Genomic DNA, 21,009 nt, shown 5'->3' on the forward strand with positions numbered 1-21,009 from the left:
TAGGCAGCACCTTCCAATCCATCTAGAAGGACAGCACCTGGAAACATCGCCATCTGCAGATTTCTCTCCAAGTCACTTCACCATCCTAACTTGGAAAAATAGCACCGTTCCTTCACTGTCGCTGGGTCAAAATCCTGGGACTCCCTCCCTAACAGCACTGTGGGCGTACCTACACCTCATGGACTGCAGCGGTTCATGAAGACAGCTCACCAACACCAATAGCGATCATAATTCTATCTCCTTCACGATAGCATTGGAAAGAGATAGGATCAGGCAGGCTAGGAAAGTGTTTCTCTGGGGTAAAGGGAAATACAGTGTCATCAGGGAGGAAATTAGACGGGTAAATTGGAAGGAGGCATTCTTGGGGAAAAGTACCGAAGGAAAGTGGAGGATTTTCAAGGAATGTTTGTCTGGAGCTCTGCATGACAACGTTCCGATGAGACAGGGGGGTGTTGGTAGGGTACGGGAACCGTGGTGCACGAAGGTTGTGATGAACCTGGTGAATAAGAAAAGAGAGGCGTACAGAAGGTTCAGAGAGCTAGGAGGTGTTAAGGATTTAGAGGAGTATACGGGATGTAGGAAGGAGCTTAAGAAGGAAATTAGGAGAGCGAGAAGGGGTCATGAGAAGACCTTGGCGGGTAAGATTAAGGAGAATCCCAAGGCTTTCTACAAATATGTCAAGAGTAAAAGGATGAGATGTGAAGGCATAGGACCCTTAAAAGGTGAAGGGGGAAAAGTTTGTGCGGAACCGTTAGAAATGGCGGAGGTGCTTAATGAATACTTTACCTCGGTATTCACGGTGGAAAGGGATCTGGGTGGTTGTACTGCTGGTTTGCGGTGGACAGAAAGGATCGAGCATGTGGACATAAAGAAAGAGGATGTGTTGGAACTATTGAATGGCATCAAGGTTGGTAAGTCGCCGGGACCGGATGGGATGTACCCCAGGTTACTGTGGGAGGCGAGGGAGGAGATTGCGGAGCCTTTGGCGATGATCTTTGCATCGTCGATGGAGACGGGAGAGGTTCTGGAGGATTGCAGATGTGGTCCCTATATTCAAGAAAGGGAACAGGGACAGCCCGGGAAATTACCGACCGGTGAGTCTAACCTCAGTGGTTGGTAAGTTGATGGAGAGGATCCTGAGAGACAGGATTTATGATCATCTAGAGAAGTTTAGTATGATCAAAAGTAGTCAGCACGGCTTTGTCAAGGGCAGGTCGTGCCTTACGAGCCTGGTTGAGTTCTTTGAAAATGTGACCAAACACATTGACGAAGGAAGAGCGGTGGATGTGGTCTATATGGACTTCAGCAAGGCGTTCGATAAGGTCCCCCATGCAAGACTTCTTGAGAAAGTGAGAGGGCATGGGATCCAAGGGGCTGTTGCCTTGTGGATCCAGAACTGGCTTGCCTGCAGAAGGCAGAGAGTGGCTGTGGAGGGGTCTTTCTCTGCATGGAGGTCAGTGACCAGTGGAGTGCCCCAGGGATCTGTTCTGGGACCCTTGCTGTTTGTCATTTTCATAAATGACCTGGATGAGGAAGTGGAGGGATGGGTTGGTAAGTTTGCTGACGACACCAAGGTAGGTGGTGTTGTGGATAGTTTGGAGGGATGTCAGAAGTTGCAGCGAGACATAGATAGAATGCAAGACTGGGCGGAGAAGTGGCAGATGGACTTCAACCCGGATAAGTGTGTAGTGATCCATTTTGGCAGATCCAATGGGATGAAGCAGCAGTATAATATGAAGGGTACCATTCTTAGCAGTGTAGAGGATCAGAAGGACCTTGGGGTCCGGGTCCATAGGACTCTTAAATCGGCCTCGCAGGTGGAGGATGCGGTCAAGAAGGCGTACGGCGTACTAGCCTTCATTAATCGAGGGATTGAGTTCAGGAGTCGGGAGATAATGCTGCAGCTTTATAGGACCCTGGTTAGACCCCACTTGGAGTACTGCGCGCAGTTCTGGTCACCTCATTACAGGAAAGATGTTGAAGCCATTGAAAGGGTGCAGAGGAGATTTACAAGGATGTTGCCTGGATTGGGGGGCATGCCTTATGAGGATAGGTTGAGGGAGCTTGGTCTCTTCTCCCTGGAGAGACGAAGGATGAGAGGTGACCTGATAGAGGTTTACAAGATGTTGAGAGGTCTGGATAGGGTAGACTCTCAGAGGCTATTTCCAAGGGCTGAAATGGTTGCTACGAGAGGACACAGGTTTAAGGTGCTGGGGGGTAGGTACAGAGGAGATGTCAGGGGTAAGTTTTTCACTCAGAGGGTGGTGGGTGAGTGGAATCGGCTGACGTCGGTGGTGGTGGAGGCAAACTCGTTGGGGTCTTTTAAGAGACTTCTGGATGAGTACATGGGATTTAATGGGATTGAGGGCTATAGATAGGCCTAGAGGTAGGGATATGATCAGCGCAACTTGTGGGCCGAAGGGCCTGTTTGTGCTGTGGCTTTCTATGTTCTATGTTCTACCAACACCTTCTGAAGGGAAATTAGGGATGGGCAATAAATGCTGGCCTAGCCAGTGACACCCTCATCCCATGAACGAACAAAAAAAGACGGTACTTTGCCAAAGTGTCTATGGAACTACAACCCAATAAAAGGGGAGATTGGGCCTGTCACGTAGACTAGGTAGGCTTGGATTGATTTCTTTAGAGCAGGGAAGGCTGAGGAGGGACATGATTGAGGTGTACAAGATTATGAGGAATATGGACAGGGTGAGTAGGAAGCAGCTGTTCCTCTTAGTTGAAGGGTTAATCAGGAGGGGGAATAGTTTTAGAGTAAGGGGCGGGAGATTCAGAGCGAATTTGAGGAAATCTTTTCACTTGGTGGTGGGAATCAGGAATGTACTACCAGTAAAGGAATTAAGGGTTATGGTGAGCGGGCGGGTAAGTGGAGCTGAGTCCACAAAAAGATCATAGAAACCCTACAAGTGCAGAAAGAGGCCATTCGGCCCATCGAGTATGCACCGACTACAATCCCACCCAGGCCCTACCCCCATATCCCTCCACATTTACGCACTAATCCCTCTAACCTACACATCTCGGGACACTAAGGGGGAATTTTAGCATGGCCAATCAACCTAACCCGCACATCTTTGGAGTGTGGGAGGAAACCGGAGCACCCGGAGGAAACCCACGCAGACACGAGGAGAATGTGCAAACTCCACACAGACAGTGACCCGAGACGGGAATCGAACCCAGGTCCCTGGAGCTGTGAAGCAGCAGTGCTAACCACTGTGCCGCCGTGTCGCCCAGCCATGATCTTTTTGAATGGCGGAGCAGCTCGAGGGGCCAGATGGCCAATTCCTGCTCCTCGTTCTTATGTTCTTTAAATCAGAATTTTTTACAATTCTTTTTATTGTGGCTTGGAGGGAAACTCCCAGGTGTTGGAGTTGCATTGCCAAGGAGCGATGGTTTGATTCTCTCTTGTTGGAGATGGTCAATGCCTGGCATTTATGTGGTGCGAATGTTATTTGCCACTTGTCAGCCCAAGCCTGGATATTGTCCAGATCTTGCTGCATTTGGACATGGACAGCTTCAGTATCAGGAGTCGCGAATGGTGCTGAACATTTTGCACTTCTGAGGGAAGGTCATTGATGAAGCAGCTGAAGATGGCTGGGCCTAGGACACTAACCCTGAGGAACTCCTGCAGTGATGTCCTGGGGCTGAGATGTTTGACCTCCAACCACCACAATCTTCCTTTGTGCTGAGTATGGAGAGGAGAGTTTCCCTGATTCCCATCTGGTCCCCTCCCTTCCCTCCTCATAGACTCAGAAATCCTGAAGGAGGCCTTTTGGCCCATTATATTTGTACTGGCACTCTGAAAGAGCGATCCAATAATTCCACCCTCTGTCCTCTCCCTATTTCCCTGTAAATTGTTCCTTTTGAAATCAAATCAAATTCCATTGGAACACTCATTTCAATCAGGTTCTACCAGCCTTTCAGGCAGTGCCGATTTTATAATGCACTGGTGAAAAAAGGGCTGATTATTTCCCTCCTTGCAGCTCCCCTCCACCTGACATTTAGCCAATTATCTGAAATTTCTCTCCTCTGATTACTCACCCTCCTGCAGATGGAGACTCTTCCTCCTTATCATGCCTATTAAACTCCCTGTTACTCTTTCCTGGGGTATGGTTCTGCAGGCATTTATTTGGATGCCACTTTTCCCTCCCCTTTCTTACACCACCTCTGCTCATCTGAGGAGGCCTTCGTTAATATTTAAAGTGATTTGTTTGTGTGTTATGGGCTGAGAATGTGTGGTATTCCTTCAGTTTGCAGAAATGATCCAGGGGGTGGGGGGGGGGGGTGGGGGGAGGAGAGCGAAGATGGTGCTGGGAGGGGTGGGGGGTTTGTGCTGGGCCTGTTGTGCTGGGACGCTGCTGTCATCAGTTGTTTGGTTGTGTTTTGCAGGGTGTGGTGGAGTTTTCCTTGTGTCTGCTCTTTGCCAAACTGGTCAGTTACACATTCCTTTTCTGGCTGCCAATGTACCTTGCCAACAAAGGTAAGTAGCAACGTCATAAACCAGTGCTGGTTGCAATGACTTGGATTAGTGTTGGAGTTTTACAGGCATGCACTGATGTGGTTTTTGATGCTGAAAGTTCAGCTCTTGCATTAATGAGCGATATGCCGTTTGGAATTGCCATCGCCTTCCCAGATAGAACAGCAGCAGTAACTTAGTCTACCATGTATTTATAAAGGGTGTATGATAGTGTACCATGTATTTAAAACTATAAAGGGTATATGACGGTGTACCATGTATTTAGAACTATAAAGGGTGTATGACAGTGTGCCATATATTTAGAACTATTCATAGAATCCCTGCAGTTAAGAAGGGGGCCATTCAGCCCATCGAGTGCACCAATTCTCCAAGCATTTTACCAAGGCCCACACCCTCGCCCTGTCCCCACAATCCCATGTATTGATCACGGCTAATCCACCCAATCTGCACTTCCTTGGAATCTAAGGAGTAATTTACCATGACCAATTCACCCAACCTGCACATCTTTGGAGTGTGGGAGGCAGACATGGGGAGAATGTGTAAACTCTACGCAGTCACTCAATGCTGGAATTGAACCCGGGTCCCTGGCAGTGAGAGGCAGCAGTGCTAACCACTATGCCACCATGCTGCCCCTGTAACTATAAAGGGTTTATGGCACTGTACAATGGATTTTCCTGGTTTAGTATTCCAGAGAGTTCATATCCTGCCTTGGCAATTTAGAATTTGAATTCAGATTAATATAGTTTTAAAATTCTAGAAAAGAGAAGTGATATGAAGCTTCTGAGAAGCTATCTGCTTCACTCATTCCTGCTGTCTCTGCCGGATCAGTCCTTTCTGAAGTTGCACTCGTGTCTGGCTGCTCAGCAATCCACAGGCTACACATGAGCTGCTTCCACAGAAATTTCAGTGTACCGTGCAATCAAATATAGAGAGGGCATTGTCGATATGTAACTCTAGTCCCACTGTTAAGGACCAGATCAGAACCTAGTCTCTAATGTTTACATTTGATCAGGGTGAGCATAAGGTCTTTCCCACCATGGCAGATGGTGACATTTGAATTCAATTAAAAGTCTAATGATGATTAAACCATCATCGATTATCATAAAAACCCATCTGGTTTACTAATGTCCTTTCTTGTGTCATTACCTGGTCTGACCGACATGTGACTCCAGACCCACAGAAATGTGGTTGACTCATAAAATGCCCTCTGAAATGGCCCAGCAAGTAACTCAGTTTAGGGGCAATTAGCGATTGGCAGTAAATGCTAGCCTTGCCAACAATGCCCAGATCCCATGAATGAACTAAGATAAGGAAGGTGACCTCTCTCTTACGATCCCAAAAGCAGACTGCCTTGCATTCTCTGTGAAAGCTACACCCAGTCACGTGACTCTACCAGTCAATCAACCTAAACAAGCCCCACTCTGCGATATCCCTGAAGAAAACGCAAAACAACAGGACTCTGCATTAATTCAGATCAAATCAAACACTGCATTAATACAGATCAGTTATGTTGCTGCAGTAACAATACAGCCAGTGTTTCTGGATCCAGACACAATGGTTCTGATAAAATGGAAGGGACGAGTAAACATTCAGCACAGAAACATGACTAAAGTACATTCCTTAAAGGCACAGTATCGGCACACTACACCAATGTGGATCAATCTTAACTGTTCTCTAAGTTGGCTGAACAAACCCTTGAGTTTGTCAACTAGCAGATAGTAAAATGTTCTGTATTTGTATTAATCCTAATTGCTTTACTGAGCTCTGCTCTGTTCATGTGTTCATGAAGTGACGTCACAAGTCGCTCGCATGGGAAATGGGCAGACAAGAAGCAGCGATGTAAACACACACCTGTAAATAAAGCTCCATGTTTTAAACTCCTTGTCCTGAGTACAGCTCATCTCCGATATACAACAGAAATTAATCCTGGCCTTCTCAGTGATGTCTCACCCCAGGAATGAATGAAAAATAATGCTGCAACAGGGAGTGGTTTGTAACCTCGAGCTGGAAATGGTACTGCCTTTCTGCACGAGGCAGTCAGAGATCGTGAGAACCCTGTCGGTGCAAAACATTTCCTGCCTGCTGATTTAATTCATTTTGTTTTTCCAGAGCACTTTGATGCCAAAAAGGCTGGAGATCTTTCTACATTGTTTGACGTTGGTGGAATCATAGGTACGAGTTGTCCGAATCACTTGTAGTAAGATTTATTTTTAATTATTGATGAAAGGAATGTGAACACCAGGCAGGAGGCCTGGAACTTGGGCTTAGTTTGGATTGTTAGATGTTGAGAGTGTTCTATTAGCTGTGAACAGGAGTTAGTGCAGGTTTGTCCAGGGTACAGCCCAGGGTGGGGGTGACCTGCTGAGCTCCTCTGCACTGCTCCCGGAGGCACTTTGCATAATTCTTCTCACCCAGCTGACTTACTGCTATGTTTCTGCTCAGAAACTCCAAAGTGTTTTCTTGAGCCCGCCTGGATCATAAGTTTAGCATCTTGAATTTGGCTAGGATAAGCATGATAGGTTTCACTTCAGGTATGATTCAACTGACCCACTAGGGAGCTTTTGTCAAATAAAGTTTATTTAAGAATATAGTTAACATGTATAGTAAGAATATCAGCAATAACTTCTATCAATTACAAACAACACCGAAACAACCATGATAATGTATAACCCTTAACGAATATAGGAGCTGTCCCAATCAAACCAATCCCATAAACAAGACCCTTCAAACAGGTTTAATATAATATAAACTAATGCTCATGTGATACTGGAATTGAGTCCTTTGGATGAAGTTTGCAGCTTTCTAGATAGACTCTCAACAATTTGAAGTCCGAACAGCTTCCCAGGGACTCTTGGCAAGTCACCAAGAGCTGATTCCCCCCTCCAGAAAGGCAAGACCTTGCTTTCAGCTAACCAGCAGAATTTCCAAAACCAGGGAGAGAGAGAGAGAGACACTTCTTTCCAGCTGAACGTCCCTTCTAAAGCTAAAATTCAAACAGCAGCTCAAACTGAAAATGAAAGAACTCCTGTCAGCTGACCTGCCAAGCAGTTTCACTCCTAACAATGCAGGACCATAAACATCCCAGTAAAAATAAACAAACCCCATTTAAGCAGCAATAAAAAAGACTCCTCCAGACAAACCGGTGCCAGAATGAAAAAACAACTAAAACCAAAAAGGTCTGCTTGCAACCACAGAAAACATCTCTGAAAGGTACACTAACATCACAGTTACAATGCAAGATTCAGCTTGGAGCTGCTCCTCCAATCACAGGCTGTTTCTCTCCCACATTTGCTGCTGATAAGTTGACTGGAGAGCGAATTAGCAACAAATGAGGGAGAGAAACAGTCTGGTTGGTTGTGCAGTGTGCTGCTGGGAAGGTAAGTCGGGGCTGGAACCCAGGGGGGCGGGGGGGCGCTGGGGTCAAACTGTATCAGCGAGGTGGAATACGAGGTCTTGGTGGCCAGGTAGGACTAAGTTGAATTGGGTCTGGGAGGTTGAAATGTTGTCATTTTGGTGAGACCAGGGAGTGATGCTGGGTGTGGGGCAGTGAGCGGGTGTGTGGAGAGTGAGACAAGGGAGAGATGTTGGGTGTGGGGGAGTGAGCAGGTGTGCAGGAGGCTCCAATGGATTGAGGAAGAGAGCGAGTAGATGTCTGGGAAGAAGGGAGTGAGCAAGCGAGTGGCTGGGATGGAGGGAGGAAGCGAGGGGCTGGGATTGGAGGGAGGAAGCGAGTGGCTGGGATGGAGGGAGGAAGCGAGGGGCTGGGATTGGAGGGAGGAAGCGAGTGGCTGGGATGGAGGGAGGAAGCGAGGGGCTGGGATTGGAGCTGTATAAAATGCTTGTCAGGCCACAGCTGGAGTAATGTGTACAGCTCTGGTCGTCACACTATAGGAAGGATGTGACTGCACTCGAGACGGTGCAGAGGAGATTCACCAGGATGTTGCCTGGACTGGAGCATTTCAGCTATGAAGAGGGGCTGGATAGGCTGGAGCTGGATAGACAGGGGCTGGATAGACAGGGGCTGGATAGACTGGGGCTGGATAGACTGGGGCTGGATAGACTGGGGCTGGATAGACTGGGGCTGGATAGACTGGGGCTGGATAGACTGGGGCTGGATAGACTGGGGCTGGATAGACTGGGGCTGGATAGACTGGGGCTGGATAGACTGGGGCTGGATAGACTGGGGCTGGATAGACTGGGGCTGGATAGACTGGGGCTGGATAGACTGGGGCTGGATAGACTGGGGCTGGATAGACTGGGGCTGGATAGACTGGGGCTGGATAGACTGGGGCTGGATAGACTGGGGCTGGATAGACTGGGGCTGGATAGACTGGGGCTGGATAGACGGGGGCTGGATAGACTGGGGCTGTTTCCCGTACAGCAGAGAAGGCGGAGGGGGACTTGATCGAGGTGTACTTAGATTGGATAGCTAGGAAGATACCCTTACTGGAGGGATCAGTAACCAGGGGGCGTAGAGTTAAGGGATTTGAGCAAAGCCTTCTTCCCCCAGAGGGTGGTTAGAATCTGGAACACTCTGCCTGAAAGGATGGTAGAGGTGGGAACCCTCACAACATTTAAAAAGCATTTAGATCAGCACATAACACCATAGCATTTAAATGGTCATTGGATAAACATATGGATGATATTGGAATAGTGTAGATTAGAGGGGCTTTAGATTGGTTTCACTGGTCGGCGCAACATCGAGGGCCGAAGGGCCTGTACTGCACTGTAATGTTCTATAGCACACAAGGCTACGGACTTGGTGCTGGAAAATGGGATTAGAATAGATAGGTGCTTGATGGCTGGCACAGACACGATGGGCTGAAGGGCCTCTGTTTGTGTTGTAAAGCTCGACGACTTTACATCTGACTTTGGTTATGTTCCTGTATTTCCCTAACCAGGTGGAATCCTTGCTGGTGTGATATCTGATTACACTAAGAAGAGGGCAACAACTTGTGGCGTGATGTTGCTGCTGGCAGCACCAACAGTAAGCTCTGCTACTAAAGATATTAATTAAAAAACAGACATCTTATTTCCTGTCTCAGAAATGTTTCATAACAGTAATTGTAATGTCACCATTTTCAACGCGATTGAAGTCCTAGAAACATAACGGACACTGACGCTAATGAAGCTGCTTCAGAGACGGCCAAGACAATGTCCCACGCACACTGACTCTCACTGGGGTACGGGTCCCACACACACTGACTCTCATTGGGGTACGGGTTCCACACACACTGACTCTCACTGGGGTACAGGTCCCGCACACACTGACTCTCACTGGGGTACGGGTCCCACACACACTGACTCTCACTGGGGTACGGGTTCCACACACACTGACTCTCACTGGGGTACTGGTTCCACACACACTGACTCTCGTTGCGGTACGGGTCCCACACACACTGACTCTCGTTGCGGTACGGGTCCCACACACACCCCGACTCTCACTGGGGTACGGGTTCCACACACACTGACTCTCACTGGGGTACTGGTTCCACACACACTGACTCTCGTTGCGGTACGGGTCCCACACACACTGACTCTCGTTGCGGTACGGGTCCCACACACACTGACTCTCACTGGGGTATGGGTTCCACACACACTGACTCTCACTGGGGTACGGGTTCCACACACACTGACTCTCACTGGGGTACGGGTTCCACACACACTGACTCTCACTGGGGTACGGGTTCCACACACACACTGACTCTCACTGGGGTACGGGTTCCACACACACACTGATTCTTACTGGGGTACGGGTCCCACACACACTGACTCTCACTGGGGTACGGGTTCCCCACACACACTGACTCTCACTGGGGTACGGGTTCCACACACACTGACTCTCGCTGGGGTACGGGTTCCCCACACACACTGACTCTCACTGGGGTACGGGTTCCACACACACTGACTCTCACTGGGGTACGGGTTCCCCACACACACTGACTCTCACTGGGGTACGGGTCCCACACACACTGACTCTCACTGGGGTACGGGTCGCCCACACACTGACTCAATCATGCCCATGCTCTCTCTCTCTCTCTCTCTCTCACCCATGCAGTCACGCTCTCGCTCATACACACTCGTACGCACACGCAAACAGACACACGCACACACCATGCCCATGTTCTTATATTTTTCACCAATACACAGTTTGATTGGGTCATGGTAATTGGGACCATCAGCTCCCAGTACACTCTAAGTCCTTGCTTATCTCCATCATTGACTGCTTTCTTTAGCTGTTTTCCAACCCATCTCCATCTGACCTGCAACCTGTGTTTCATAATCTTCTAACTGACCTTGAATTTCCAGCTCCTTCATTTGGACTCTATCCTTTGCCAATTTGGTATTTCCCCCGCACTCTGCTCACTCTGTCTAGACTGTCACACAAGATCCCCTGGTTAGTGTTCTGCTGATCCTTTGTAACTGCTGCTATGGCCTCTCTCTGTGCACTGTCCTCACTCTCTGCCCTTGAGCTGAAAATGTAGAATGAAGGAAGATCATCTGTCCATCAAGCTAATTCCATTTGAAATTCATTCCAGCTTATCTATTGCTCTCTCCCTCACTGACTGCTGATCACTGACCTCATTTCCCTCCTCCCCTCTTCAGGCAGTAAATCTTGCAGTGCAATTAATGTCTCTATCCCTGTCAATTCTATTCTCCACAGATACCGAATCGATCCAGTTGCTTTTTAAAGATGCCAATTGACCTTGAACTACCTTTCTGCAGGTCTGATCTATGTATTCACTATCCTGGCCTTATTCTACAGTGTCCACTTTATTCTAGTGATAATTTTCTCTTTTCTCTTGTTGGTTTATCAACAAACTGTCAAATCAGTTTCTCACCATTTGCCATCCGAAACCGTTTGACAGTTTTGACAAGTTCTTGTTCCTACATAAGCAGTGTACACTTAGCAGCTGAACCAATTTGTCATCTCGTGTACACCACGCTCCCAATGAAGACCAGCTTGTGTTGGTTGGGTGGTTGTCCTTGCCTGGAGGCTGTTCCTCATTACAGAAAGTAGTTAAATATAAATATGTTAAGATAACAGCTGAATGTCACCTTTCTGTCTCCACAGCTCTACATCTTCTCTGCAATTGGCTACATGGGTCTGAAGACTATCATTGGTGAGTTCAGTTTTCAGGTGGCAGTGAGCTGCCTTCTTGAACCGCTGCAGTCCCCGGGGTGTAGGTACACCCACAGTGCTGTTAGGGAGGGAGTTCCAGCTCTGCTGCTCATGTCCTTCTAAATGATAGTGGCTGAGAGTTTGGAAGGAAGCTTGCTGAGTTCCTGCAGTGCATCTCGTAGATGGCACACACACTGCTGGTGTTTGTTAGTGGTGGAGTGATTTAATGTTTGTGGAAGGGGTAGCAATCAAGCTGCTTTGTCCTGGATGGTGTTGAGTTCCTTGTTGTTGGAGCTGCACCTATCCAGGCAAGTGGGGAGTATTCCATCACACTCCTGACTTGTGTCTTGTAGATGGCGGACAGGCTTTGGGGAGTCAGGAGGTGAGTTACTCGTTGCAGGATTCCTAGCCTCTGACCTGCTCTGGTGTTTATATGACTAATCTAGTTCAGTTTATGGTCAATGATTACCCCCAGGGTATTGATGCAGAGGGATTGGGGTGATATTAATGCCATTGAATGTTAAGGAGCAATAGTTAGATTCTCTCTTGATGGAGATGGTCATTGCCTGGCAGTTGTGTGACTCGAATGTTACTTGTCACCAGTCAGCCTGTTGGAGGGGTTTTCCGACAAAGCGGCAAATATACTCAAGAAACCAATGTCTCAGTCTCAAGTAAAACTTTATAAAAACCAGTGATCAATGGGAAAGATTATTGATGATGGTTTCCGATACACAATACCTGGACCCCTCGAATAAGTTCTGATGTTATCAGTAAAAATCAAGACAGTTATACATTTTCTTAATCTGATTCTCCGCCTTGTATTAGTATAAAAGTGCAATCATTTAATGTTAATCCATCAATATAAATCTCTGTCAGACAACTCAGCCAATTGCTCAGTACTTTCCAGCATCATTTCTAATTTGTCCGTTACTAACTGGATATTATTCCCACTCTAGTTTGATTACTTCCCTGTTGTCTGGATACGGCAGCCATTATTATAATGGCCAACATGGAGGTTTCCCACCAGCTCACTGCCAGGATTAACTTGACATCTTTCCCCCCGTCCGATGCTATGCCTAATCTGTGTCTGGGCTGCGAACCAACTATTCATTAAAGTTTCAAAATGTGTTTCCTTATAATCTCCCAGATACAGCTATACTAGCTAAGGTTCCCAGGATAATGGTTCTTAAACTCTTCAACTGTCCCATTACACTTTTCGGTACCTTACATTGACTGAAAATATTCAATCACAGTAAAATGCATTTAAAATATCAACCTGTGCGTATTAAAATCATAGTTATTTGTTTTAAGTCTCTAACTACATTAATATGTGGGTGAGTCATCATTCCTCGACCGACTGTTAGCTTTGTCGGTGTCTGTATTCTGTCTAAACTAAGAGAAATCTAAAATAATTGCCATCACAGCACAAGCCTGGATATTGTCCAGATCTTGCTGCATTTGAACATGGACTGCTTCAGTATCTGAGGAGTCGCGAATGGTGCTGAACATTGTGCAATCATCAGTGACCATCCCCACTTCTGACCTTGGGTCAGTACAAATCAGCACAATGAGAGAAATACTATGTATAAGGTAGTGGAGGCTGGATTATTCGACATATTTAGAGTGGAACTAGATAAATAGAAGATCAAGTAATAGGGGGCTATGGGGAAATGGCACAAAAATGAGTTATAATCATGGAATCATACAGTGCAGAAGAGGCCCTTCAGCCCATCACGTCTGCACCAACATGTGAGAAAACCTGAACCCCCATCTAATGCTATCTACCAGCACTTGGCCCATAGCCCTGAGTGTTATGATGTGCCAAGTGCTCATCCAGGTACTTTTAAAGGATGTGAGGCATCCCGCCTCTACCACTCTCCCAGGCAGCGCATTCCAGACCCTCACCACCCTCTGGGTAAAGATGTTTTTCCTCACATCCCCCCTAAACCTCCTGCCCCTCACCTTGAACCTATGTCCCCTTGTGACTGGCCCTTCAAATAAGGGGAACAGCTGCTCCTTATCCACTCTATCCATGTCCCTCATAATTTTGTACACCTCAATCAGGTCGCCCCTCAGTCTTCTCTGTTTCAATAAAACCAACCCAAGCTTACACAACCTTCCTTCATGACTTAAATGTTTCATCCTGGTGAATCTCCTCTGCACCCCCTCCAGTGCAATCAAATCTTTCATATAATGTGAGTTGAGGCCACGATGATGGGCCTCACAACACCAGGTTATAGTCCAACAGGTTTATTTGAAATCACGAGCTTTCGGAGGACTGCTCCTTCCTCAGGTAAAGTGAGTTGAGACCGGCATAGATCAGCCATGATCGTATTGAATGGTGAGGCAGGCCCAACCCTGCTCTGCTTCTTGTGTTCTTGTGTAAGACGGAGGGAAGGTCATTGATGAAGCAGCTGAAGACGGTTGGGCCGAAGACACTACCCTGAGGAACTCCTTCAGTGATAATTGACCTCCAATCACCACAACCATCATCTTTTGTGCCGGTGTGACTCCAACCGGCGGAGAGTTTTCCTGATTCCCATTGACTCCAGTTTTACTCGGGCTCCTTGATACCACACGCGGTCGAATGCGGCCTTGATGTCAAGGGCTGTCACTCTCACCTTACCTCTGGAATTCAGCTCTTTTGTCCATGTTTGAACCAAGGCTGTAATGAGGTCAGGAGCTGAGTGACCCTGGCGAAACCCAAACTGGGCCTCACTGAGCAGGTTATTGCTGAGCAGGTGCTGCTTGACAGCACTCATCATAGAATCTACGGCACGGAGACAGGCCCTTTGGCCCAAACTGGTCCATGCCAACCAAAAACCCCATTTGCCAGCATTTGGCCCATATCCCCTTCCATCATTTTACTGATGATCGAGAGTAGACTGATTGGGTGGTAATTGGCCAGGTTGAATTTGTCCTGTTTCTTGTGTACAGGACATACCTGGGCAATTTTCCACATTGCTGGGTAGATGCCAGTGTTGTAATTGTACTGGAAGAGCTTGGCTAGGAGAACGGCAAGTTCTGGAGCACAAGTCTTCAGTACTATGGCTGGAATATTGTTAGGACCCATTGCCTTTGCAGTATTCAGTGCCTTGAGTTCTTTCTTGATAAAATGTGAAGTAAATCGAATTGGCTGAAGACTGACATCTGTAATGCTGGGGACCACTGGAGGAGGCCGAGATGGATCATCCACACGGCACTTCTGGCTGAAGATTGCTGCAAATGCTTCAGCTTTATCTTTTGTACTGATGTGCTGGGCTCCTCCATCATTGAGGATGGGGATATTTGTGGAGCCTCCTCCCCCAGTGAGCTGTTTAATTGTCCATCACCATTCATGGCTGGATGTGGCAGGACTGCAGAGTTTGGCTCTGATCTGTTGGTTGAGAGATCGCTTAGCTCTGTCTATTACTTGTTACTTTTGCTGCTTGGCATGCAAGTAGTCCTGTGTTGGAGCTTCACCAGGTTGACACCTCATTTTTAGGTATGCCTGGTGCTGCTCCTGGCAAGCCCTCCTGCACTCTCCATTGAACCAGGGTTGATCCCTTGGCTTGATGGTAATGGTTGAGTGGGGGATATGCCGGGCCATGAGGTTACAGATTGTGCTGGAGTACAATTCTGCTGCTGCTGATTGAATTTGAGGTCTGGGAGCCTGTCATTGATTTGATGAGGTTCTCGGACATTTGAAGGATGTGCTGTTTGAATCATAGAAAGTAGGACTTGGGCCTCGAGTGTCATCAAGAAATATCTTCTGAACACCATATTTTCCGTGCCTGCCAGAGAAGCAGGGTTTACTTCCCCAGTAAACGGTGACATCTCCTGCTGGGGGCTACGACACTTGCTGCTGGAGCCACCTCCCCACCGGCAATGCCAGCCCACTCTGCATTGTAGAGGAAGTGCACCTGCCAACGGCTGTGCCCACACGGGAGGTGGTGTCAACAGAGGAGACCCGCTGAGTCCCAACACGACCGGGACGGACTGCGTGGACCCTACCCGTCTCTTGTAACACATGGATAGTGCAGTCCTTGCAATAGCTGGTGGTGTTTGTGCAAAACATACCATCCAGCCAGCAATACAAACCAGCACAATGAGAGAAACTCGATCTATAGTCCTGTATATTCACCTGTAGAAGAGGGCCCTGGTCTTACTAAAAGAGAAAATGCTGGAAAATCTCAGCAGGTCTGGCAGGTTTCAGATTCCAGCATCCGCAGTAATTTGCTTTTTTTTGCCCTGGTCCTACATCAATCCCAGCTGCACACTAACATAATCTCTTTGCTCATCATTCCGTATTCTCTTTCAATATCCTTCCCCAAAAGATAGCTGATGTTCTGCTCAATAGCTTGTACCAGTCGGCCCTGGCAGCAATATTTTGAAAAAGGCATTCGACATAGTGCCACACAACAGGCTTGTGAGAAAAGTTAAAGCTGATGGAATAAAAGGGGCAGCAGCAACATGGATACGAAACTTGCTGAATAAAAGGCAGCAGAGAGTAATGGTTAATGGACATTTTTCCGTCTGGAGGAAGGTTTGTAGTGGAATTCTCCAGGAGTCGGGATTGAGACCCTTGCATTTCCTGATATTAATGAGTGATTGAATCCTGATTGTGTTGAATGGGGCACACACACACACACACACACACACACACACACACACACACACACACACACACACACACACACACTCTCTCTCTCTCTCTCTCTCTCACACACACACTCTGGGAATGATTGATTGCTCCTGTTCCAGTTTCTGATGATATTAGAGATTTGTTCTGCACTTATGACAATCCAACTATTCCACTGACTAATACTGTCTGTCTCCACTTTGTTCCACAGTTATGCTGGTTGTCTGTGGGGCATTAGTGAATGGACCTTATTCATTAATCACAACTGCAGTGTCTGCTGATTTGGTGAGTGACATGAGCCTTCTCACGATAACAACACAACATCAATGTCCAAGGATGCTTCAGAGCACTAATTGTAAAAAGATTTAACATGGGTGAAGTTTGAAGAAGCATCCTAAACGAGGGGAGAGAGGTGGAGATGTTTTGGGAGGAATGTTCTAAGTTGTGGGTGAGGGACAAGATGGTAATTGTGGGCAAGAGGCAGAGGCACACACAGATCGTGGAGGGTTGTAGGACTGGAGCTGTTCCTCCAACTTGGATCTCACTTCTATCCACCATTGCTGCAATGCTTTCAGCAACTCTCTCTCTCAATGTCTGTACCCCTCCACCTGGGAGCCAGCTGTTCCCTCCCTCTGACACCTCTTTCATTATTTGCTAGCTGTTTCAGCCCAGAAACAGTGGTATCCAACTGAATCTTGTGATTCGATTCCAAACTCACTCACTCCTGAACAATTCTCATTTTAAATGCTGTTATTTGTTACCGGTTTATAGAAGGGGAAATGTTTGAGCTTTTCTGTGTGCTTGACTTTGAGAGCAGAGGATTGCACTGGGCCCCATGATGGCCTGCACTGGGCCCGATGATGGTCTGCACTGGGCCCCATGATGGCCTGCACTGGGCCCGATGATGGCCTGCACTGGGCCCCATGATGGCCTGCACTGGGCCCCATGATGGCCTGCACTGGGCCCCATGATGGCCTGCACTGGGCCCCATGCTCATTGATCCACTGGAGCAAGCTGAGAGGGGTGATTGAAAAGCAGCAGTGCTGGTAAGAGATTAATTGGATTAATTGAATTGTTTATTTATTTAATTAGTCAGCTAGTGTGTGTATTTTTTTGGCCTTTACTTTAACAGCAGTTTTTCAAGTTTAAAGTGAAAACTAGAAGTGGGCAGCAAAGGAGTCTGGGAAGGGTTTTTATTTTAACTTTAAAAGTCAGTTACCTGGGAGGTTCCCCCTCAGTAGTAGTTTTTTTTTTCTCTCGGGCCCCTAGCCCTATAAATTGGTGCAGAGGAGATACCCGATCCTCTACACTGGTAGAGGATCCCACCCTTCCATCCTCCTCTAACCTAATTATAAGTGTGGGGAAGTTTTTTGTTTTCTTTTTTTCTTGCTGGTAATGGCATCAGGGATGGCAGTTCAGGCAGTATGCTGCATCTCCTGTGGGATGTATGTGGTGAGGAAATCCAGTAGTGTTTCAGGAGATTTTAGTTGTAAGAAGTGCATTAGATTGCAGCTTCTGGAGGAGCGTGTAAAGGAGCTGGAGGGGGAGGTAGAGGAACTCCGCATAATTCGGGAGGCGGAGGTGGAAGTTGATAGGAGTTATAGAGAAATAGTAACTCCTAGAAATGAGGCTTGGGTCAATGCCAGGAGGAGGGGTAAGAAGCAATCGGGAAGACAATCCCCTGGGGCGGTTCCCCTCCATAATAGGTTTTCGGTGCTGGAGGCTACAGTTGAGGAGGAATCAACTGAGCATAGAGAGCAGATCTCTGGGGGTGAGCCGAGTGAGAAAGCTCAGGTGGTTAGGGGCTGTAAAAGACTGGGCCTTGTGATTGGGGACTCCACAATTAAGGGGACAGATAGGAGGGTCGGAACTAAAGGTAGGGACTCAGGGTTGGTGTGTTGCCTACCAGGGGCTGGGGTCCGGGATGTGTCTGACAGGGTATTCAGGACTCTTAGGGGGGAGGGAGATAAACCACAAGTTATTGTACATGTGGGGACACACGACATAGGGAGGATAGGGGAAGGGGATATTAGGCAGGGATTTATGGAGTTGGGGTGGAAACTAAAGGCCAAGACTGACAGAGTGGTTATCTCTGGACTCTTGCCTGTACCACGGGATAGTTTAGAGAGGAATAGGGAGAGGGAAGGTTTGAATTCATGGCTGAGGGGATGGTGCAGGAGGGAGGGGTTCAGGTACTTAAGCAATTGGGGCTCGTACTGGGGAAGGTGTGACCTCTATGAGAAGGATGGTCTACACCTTAATCAGAAGGGGACCAATATCCTGGGGGGTAAATTTGCTAAGGCCATGCAGGGAGGTTTAAACTGATTCGGGGGGGGGGAGGGATCCTGAGTAGTGGGGCTGAAAGTGAGGGATGCATGGATGGGGACTGCAATGCACGGCATTGCAGAGGTGGGGTGGAGCAGGGTTTGAAATGTGTATACTTCAATGCCAGGAGTATTCGCAATAAAGTGGGTGAACTTGCAGCGTGGATCAGTACCTGGGACTTCGATGTTGTGGCTATTTCAGAGACATGGATAGAGCAGGGGCAGGAATGGATGCTGCAGGTCCCGGGGTTCAAATGTTTTAGTCGAAGTAGGGAAGGAGGTAGAAGAGGGGGAGGGGTAGCATTATTGGTCAGAGATTGTATCACAGTGTCAGAGAGGAGGTTTGATGAGGACTTATCTGTTGAGGTAGTATGGGCGGAGATTAGAAATAGGAGAGGAGAGGTCACCCTGTTGGGAGTCTTTTATAGACCTCCTAAAAGTTCTAGAGAGGTTGAGGAAAGGATTGCGGAGTCAATCCTGCTTAGGAGTGAAAGTAATAGGGCAATTGTTATGGGGGATTTTAACTTGACTAATATTGACTGGAATTGTTATAGCTCTAGCTCGTTAGAGGGGTCAGTTTTTGTTCAAAGCGTGCAGGAAGGTTTTTTGACTCAGTATGTAGACAGGCCAACTAGAGGTGAGGCTATATTGGATCTGGTGCTGGGAAATGAGCCAGACCAGGTGCTAGACTTGGAAGTTGGTGTGCATTTTGGTGATAGTGACCACAATTCGGTTACGTTCACCTTAGTGATGGAAAGGGATAGGCATGAACCTCGGGCCAGTGGTTTTAGCTGGGGGAAGGGTAATTATGAGGCTATTAGGAGAGTATTAGGAAACATAGGTTGGACTAGGAGATTACAGGGACTGGGAACGTCCGACATGTGGAGTTTTTTCAAGGAGCAGCTACTGCGAGTCTGTGATAGGTATGTCCCTGTCAGGCAAGGAGGAATTGGTAGGGCTAGGGAACCGTGGTGCACCAAAAAAGTTTCTTTGTTGGTTAAAAAGAAAAAGGAGGCTTATGTTCGGATGAGACGTGAGCACTCGGGTAGTGCACTAGAAAGCTTTAGATTGGCTAAGAGGGAGTTGAAGAGCGAGCTTAGAAGGGCTAAAAGGGGACATGAGAAGACTTTGGCGGATAGGGTTAAAGAGAATCCTAAGGCGTTCTATAGGTATGTCAAGAACAGAAGGTTGGTTAGGGCAAGTTTAGGGCCAGTTATAGATGGCAGAGGGAAGTTATGTGTGGAACCGGAGGAGATTGGTGAAGCATTGAACCAATATTTCTCTTCGGTGTTCACGCAAGGGGACATGAATATAGCTGAGGAGGACACTGGGTTGCAAGGGAGTAGAATAGACAGTATTACAGTTGATAAGGAGGATGTGCAGGATATTCTGGAGGGTCTGAAAATAGATAAATCCCCTGGTCCGGATGGGATTTATCCAAGGATTCTCTGGGAGGCAAGAGAAGTGATTGCAGAGCCTCTGGCTCTGATCTTCAGGTCGTCGTTGGCCTCTGGTATAGTACCAGAAGATTGGAGGTGGCCTCTGGTATAGTACCAGAAGATTGGAGGTTAGCGAATGTTGTCCCATTGTTTAAGAAGGGGAACAGAGACTTCCCCGGGAATTATAGACCGGTGAGTCTCACTTCTGTTGTCGGCAAGATGTTGGAAAAAATTATAAGGGATAGGATTTATAGTTATTTGGAGAGTAATGAATTGATAGGTGATAGTCAGCATGGTTTTGTGGCAGGTAGGTCGTGCCTTACTAACCTTATTGAGTTTTTTGAGAAAGTGACCAAGGAGGTGGATGGGGGCAAGGCAGTGGACGTGGTATATATGGATTTTAGTAAGGCGTTTGATAAGGTTCACCATGGTAGGCTTCTGCAGAAAATGCAGATGTATGGGATTGGGGGTGATCTAGGAAATTGGATCAGGAATTGGCTAGCGGATAGGAAACAGAGGGTGGTGGTTGATAGTAAATATTCATCATGGAGTGCGGTTACAAGTGGTGTACCTCAGGGATCTGTTTTGGGGCCACTGCTGTTTGTAATATTTATTAATGATCTGGATGAGGGTATAGTTGGGTGGATTAGCAAATTTGCTGATGACACCAAAGTCGGTGGTGTGGTAGACAGTGAGGAAGGGTGTCGTAGTTTGCAGGAAGACTTAGACAGGTTGCAAAGTTGGGCCGAGAGGTGGCGGATGGAGTTTAATGCGGAGAAGTGTGAGGTAATTCACTTTGGTAGGAATAACAGATGTGTTGAGTATAGGGCTAACGGGAGGACTTTGAATAGTGTGGAGGAGCAGAGGGATCTAGGTGTATGTGTGCATAGATCCCTGAAAGTTGGGAATCAAGTAGATAAGGTTGTTAAGAAGGCATATGGTGTCTTGGCGTTTATTGGTAGGGGGATTGAATTTAGGAGTCGTAGCGTTATGTTGCAACTGTACACAACTCT

At 47.4% G+C, this 21,009-nt stretch overlaps 1 protein-coding gene across 2 annotated transcripts in view; it reads left to right on the forward strand.

The window, feature by feature from the left end:
• Positions 1–21,009, forward strand: part of LOC144506669 (glucose-6-phosphate exchanger SLC37A1-like) — a 109,737-nt gene that overhangs the window by 68,509 nt on the left and 20,219 nt on the right. For both annotated transcript variants that reach the window (XM_078233091.1, XM_078233090.1), the window contains exons 12-16: positions 4,402–4,492; positions 6,599–6,661; positions 9,391–9,476; positions 11,565–11,613; positions 16,445–16,518. In XM_078233091.1, coding sequence (XP_078089217.1) covers positions 4,402–4,492; positions 6,599–6,661; positions 9,391–9,476; positions 11,565–11,613; positions 16,445–16,518 — 363 coding nt within the window. The remainder of the gene's footprint in view (positions 1–4,401; positions 4,493–6,598; positions 6,662–9,390; positions 9,477–11,564; positions 11,614–16,444; positions 16,519–21,009) is intronic.

The sequence above is a fragment of the Mustelus asterias genome, chromosome 17 (assembly GCF_964213995.1).
Source record: "Mustelus asterias chromosome 17, sMusAst1.hap1.1, whole genome shotgun sequence".
Classification (NCBI taxonomy): domain Eukaryota; kingdom Metazoa; phylum Chordata; class Chondrichthyes; order Carcharhiniformes; family Triakidae; genus Mustelus; species Mustelus asterias.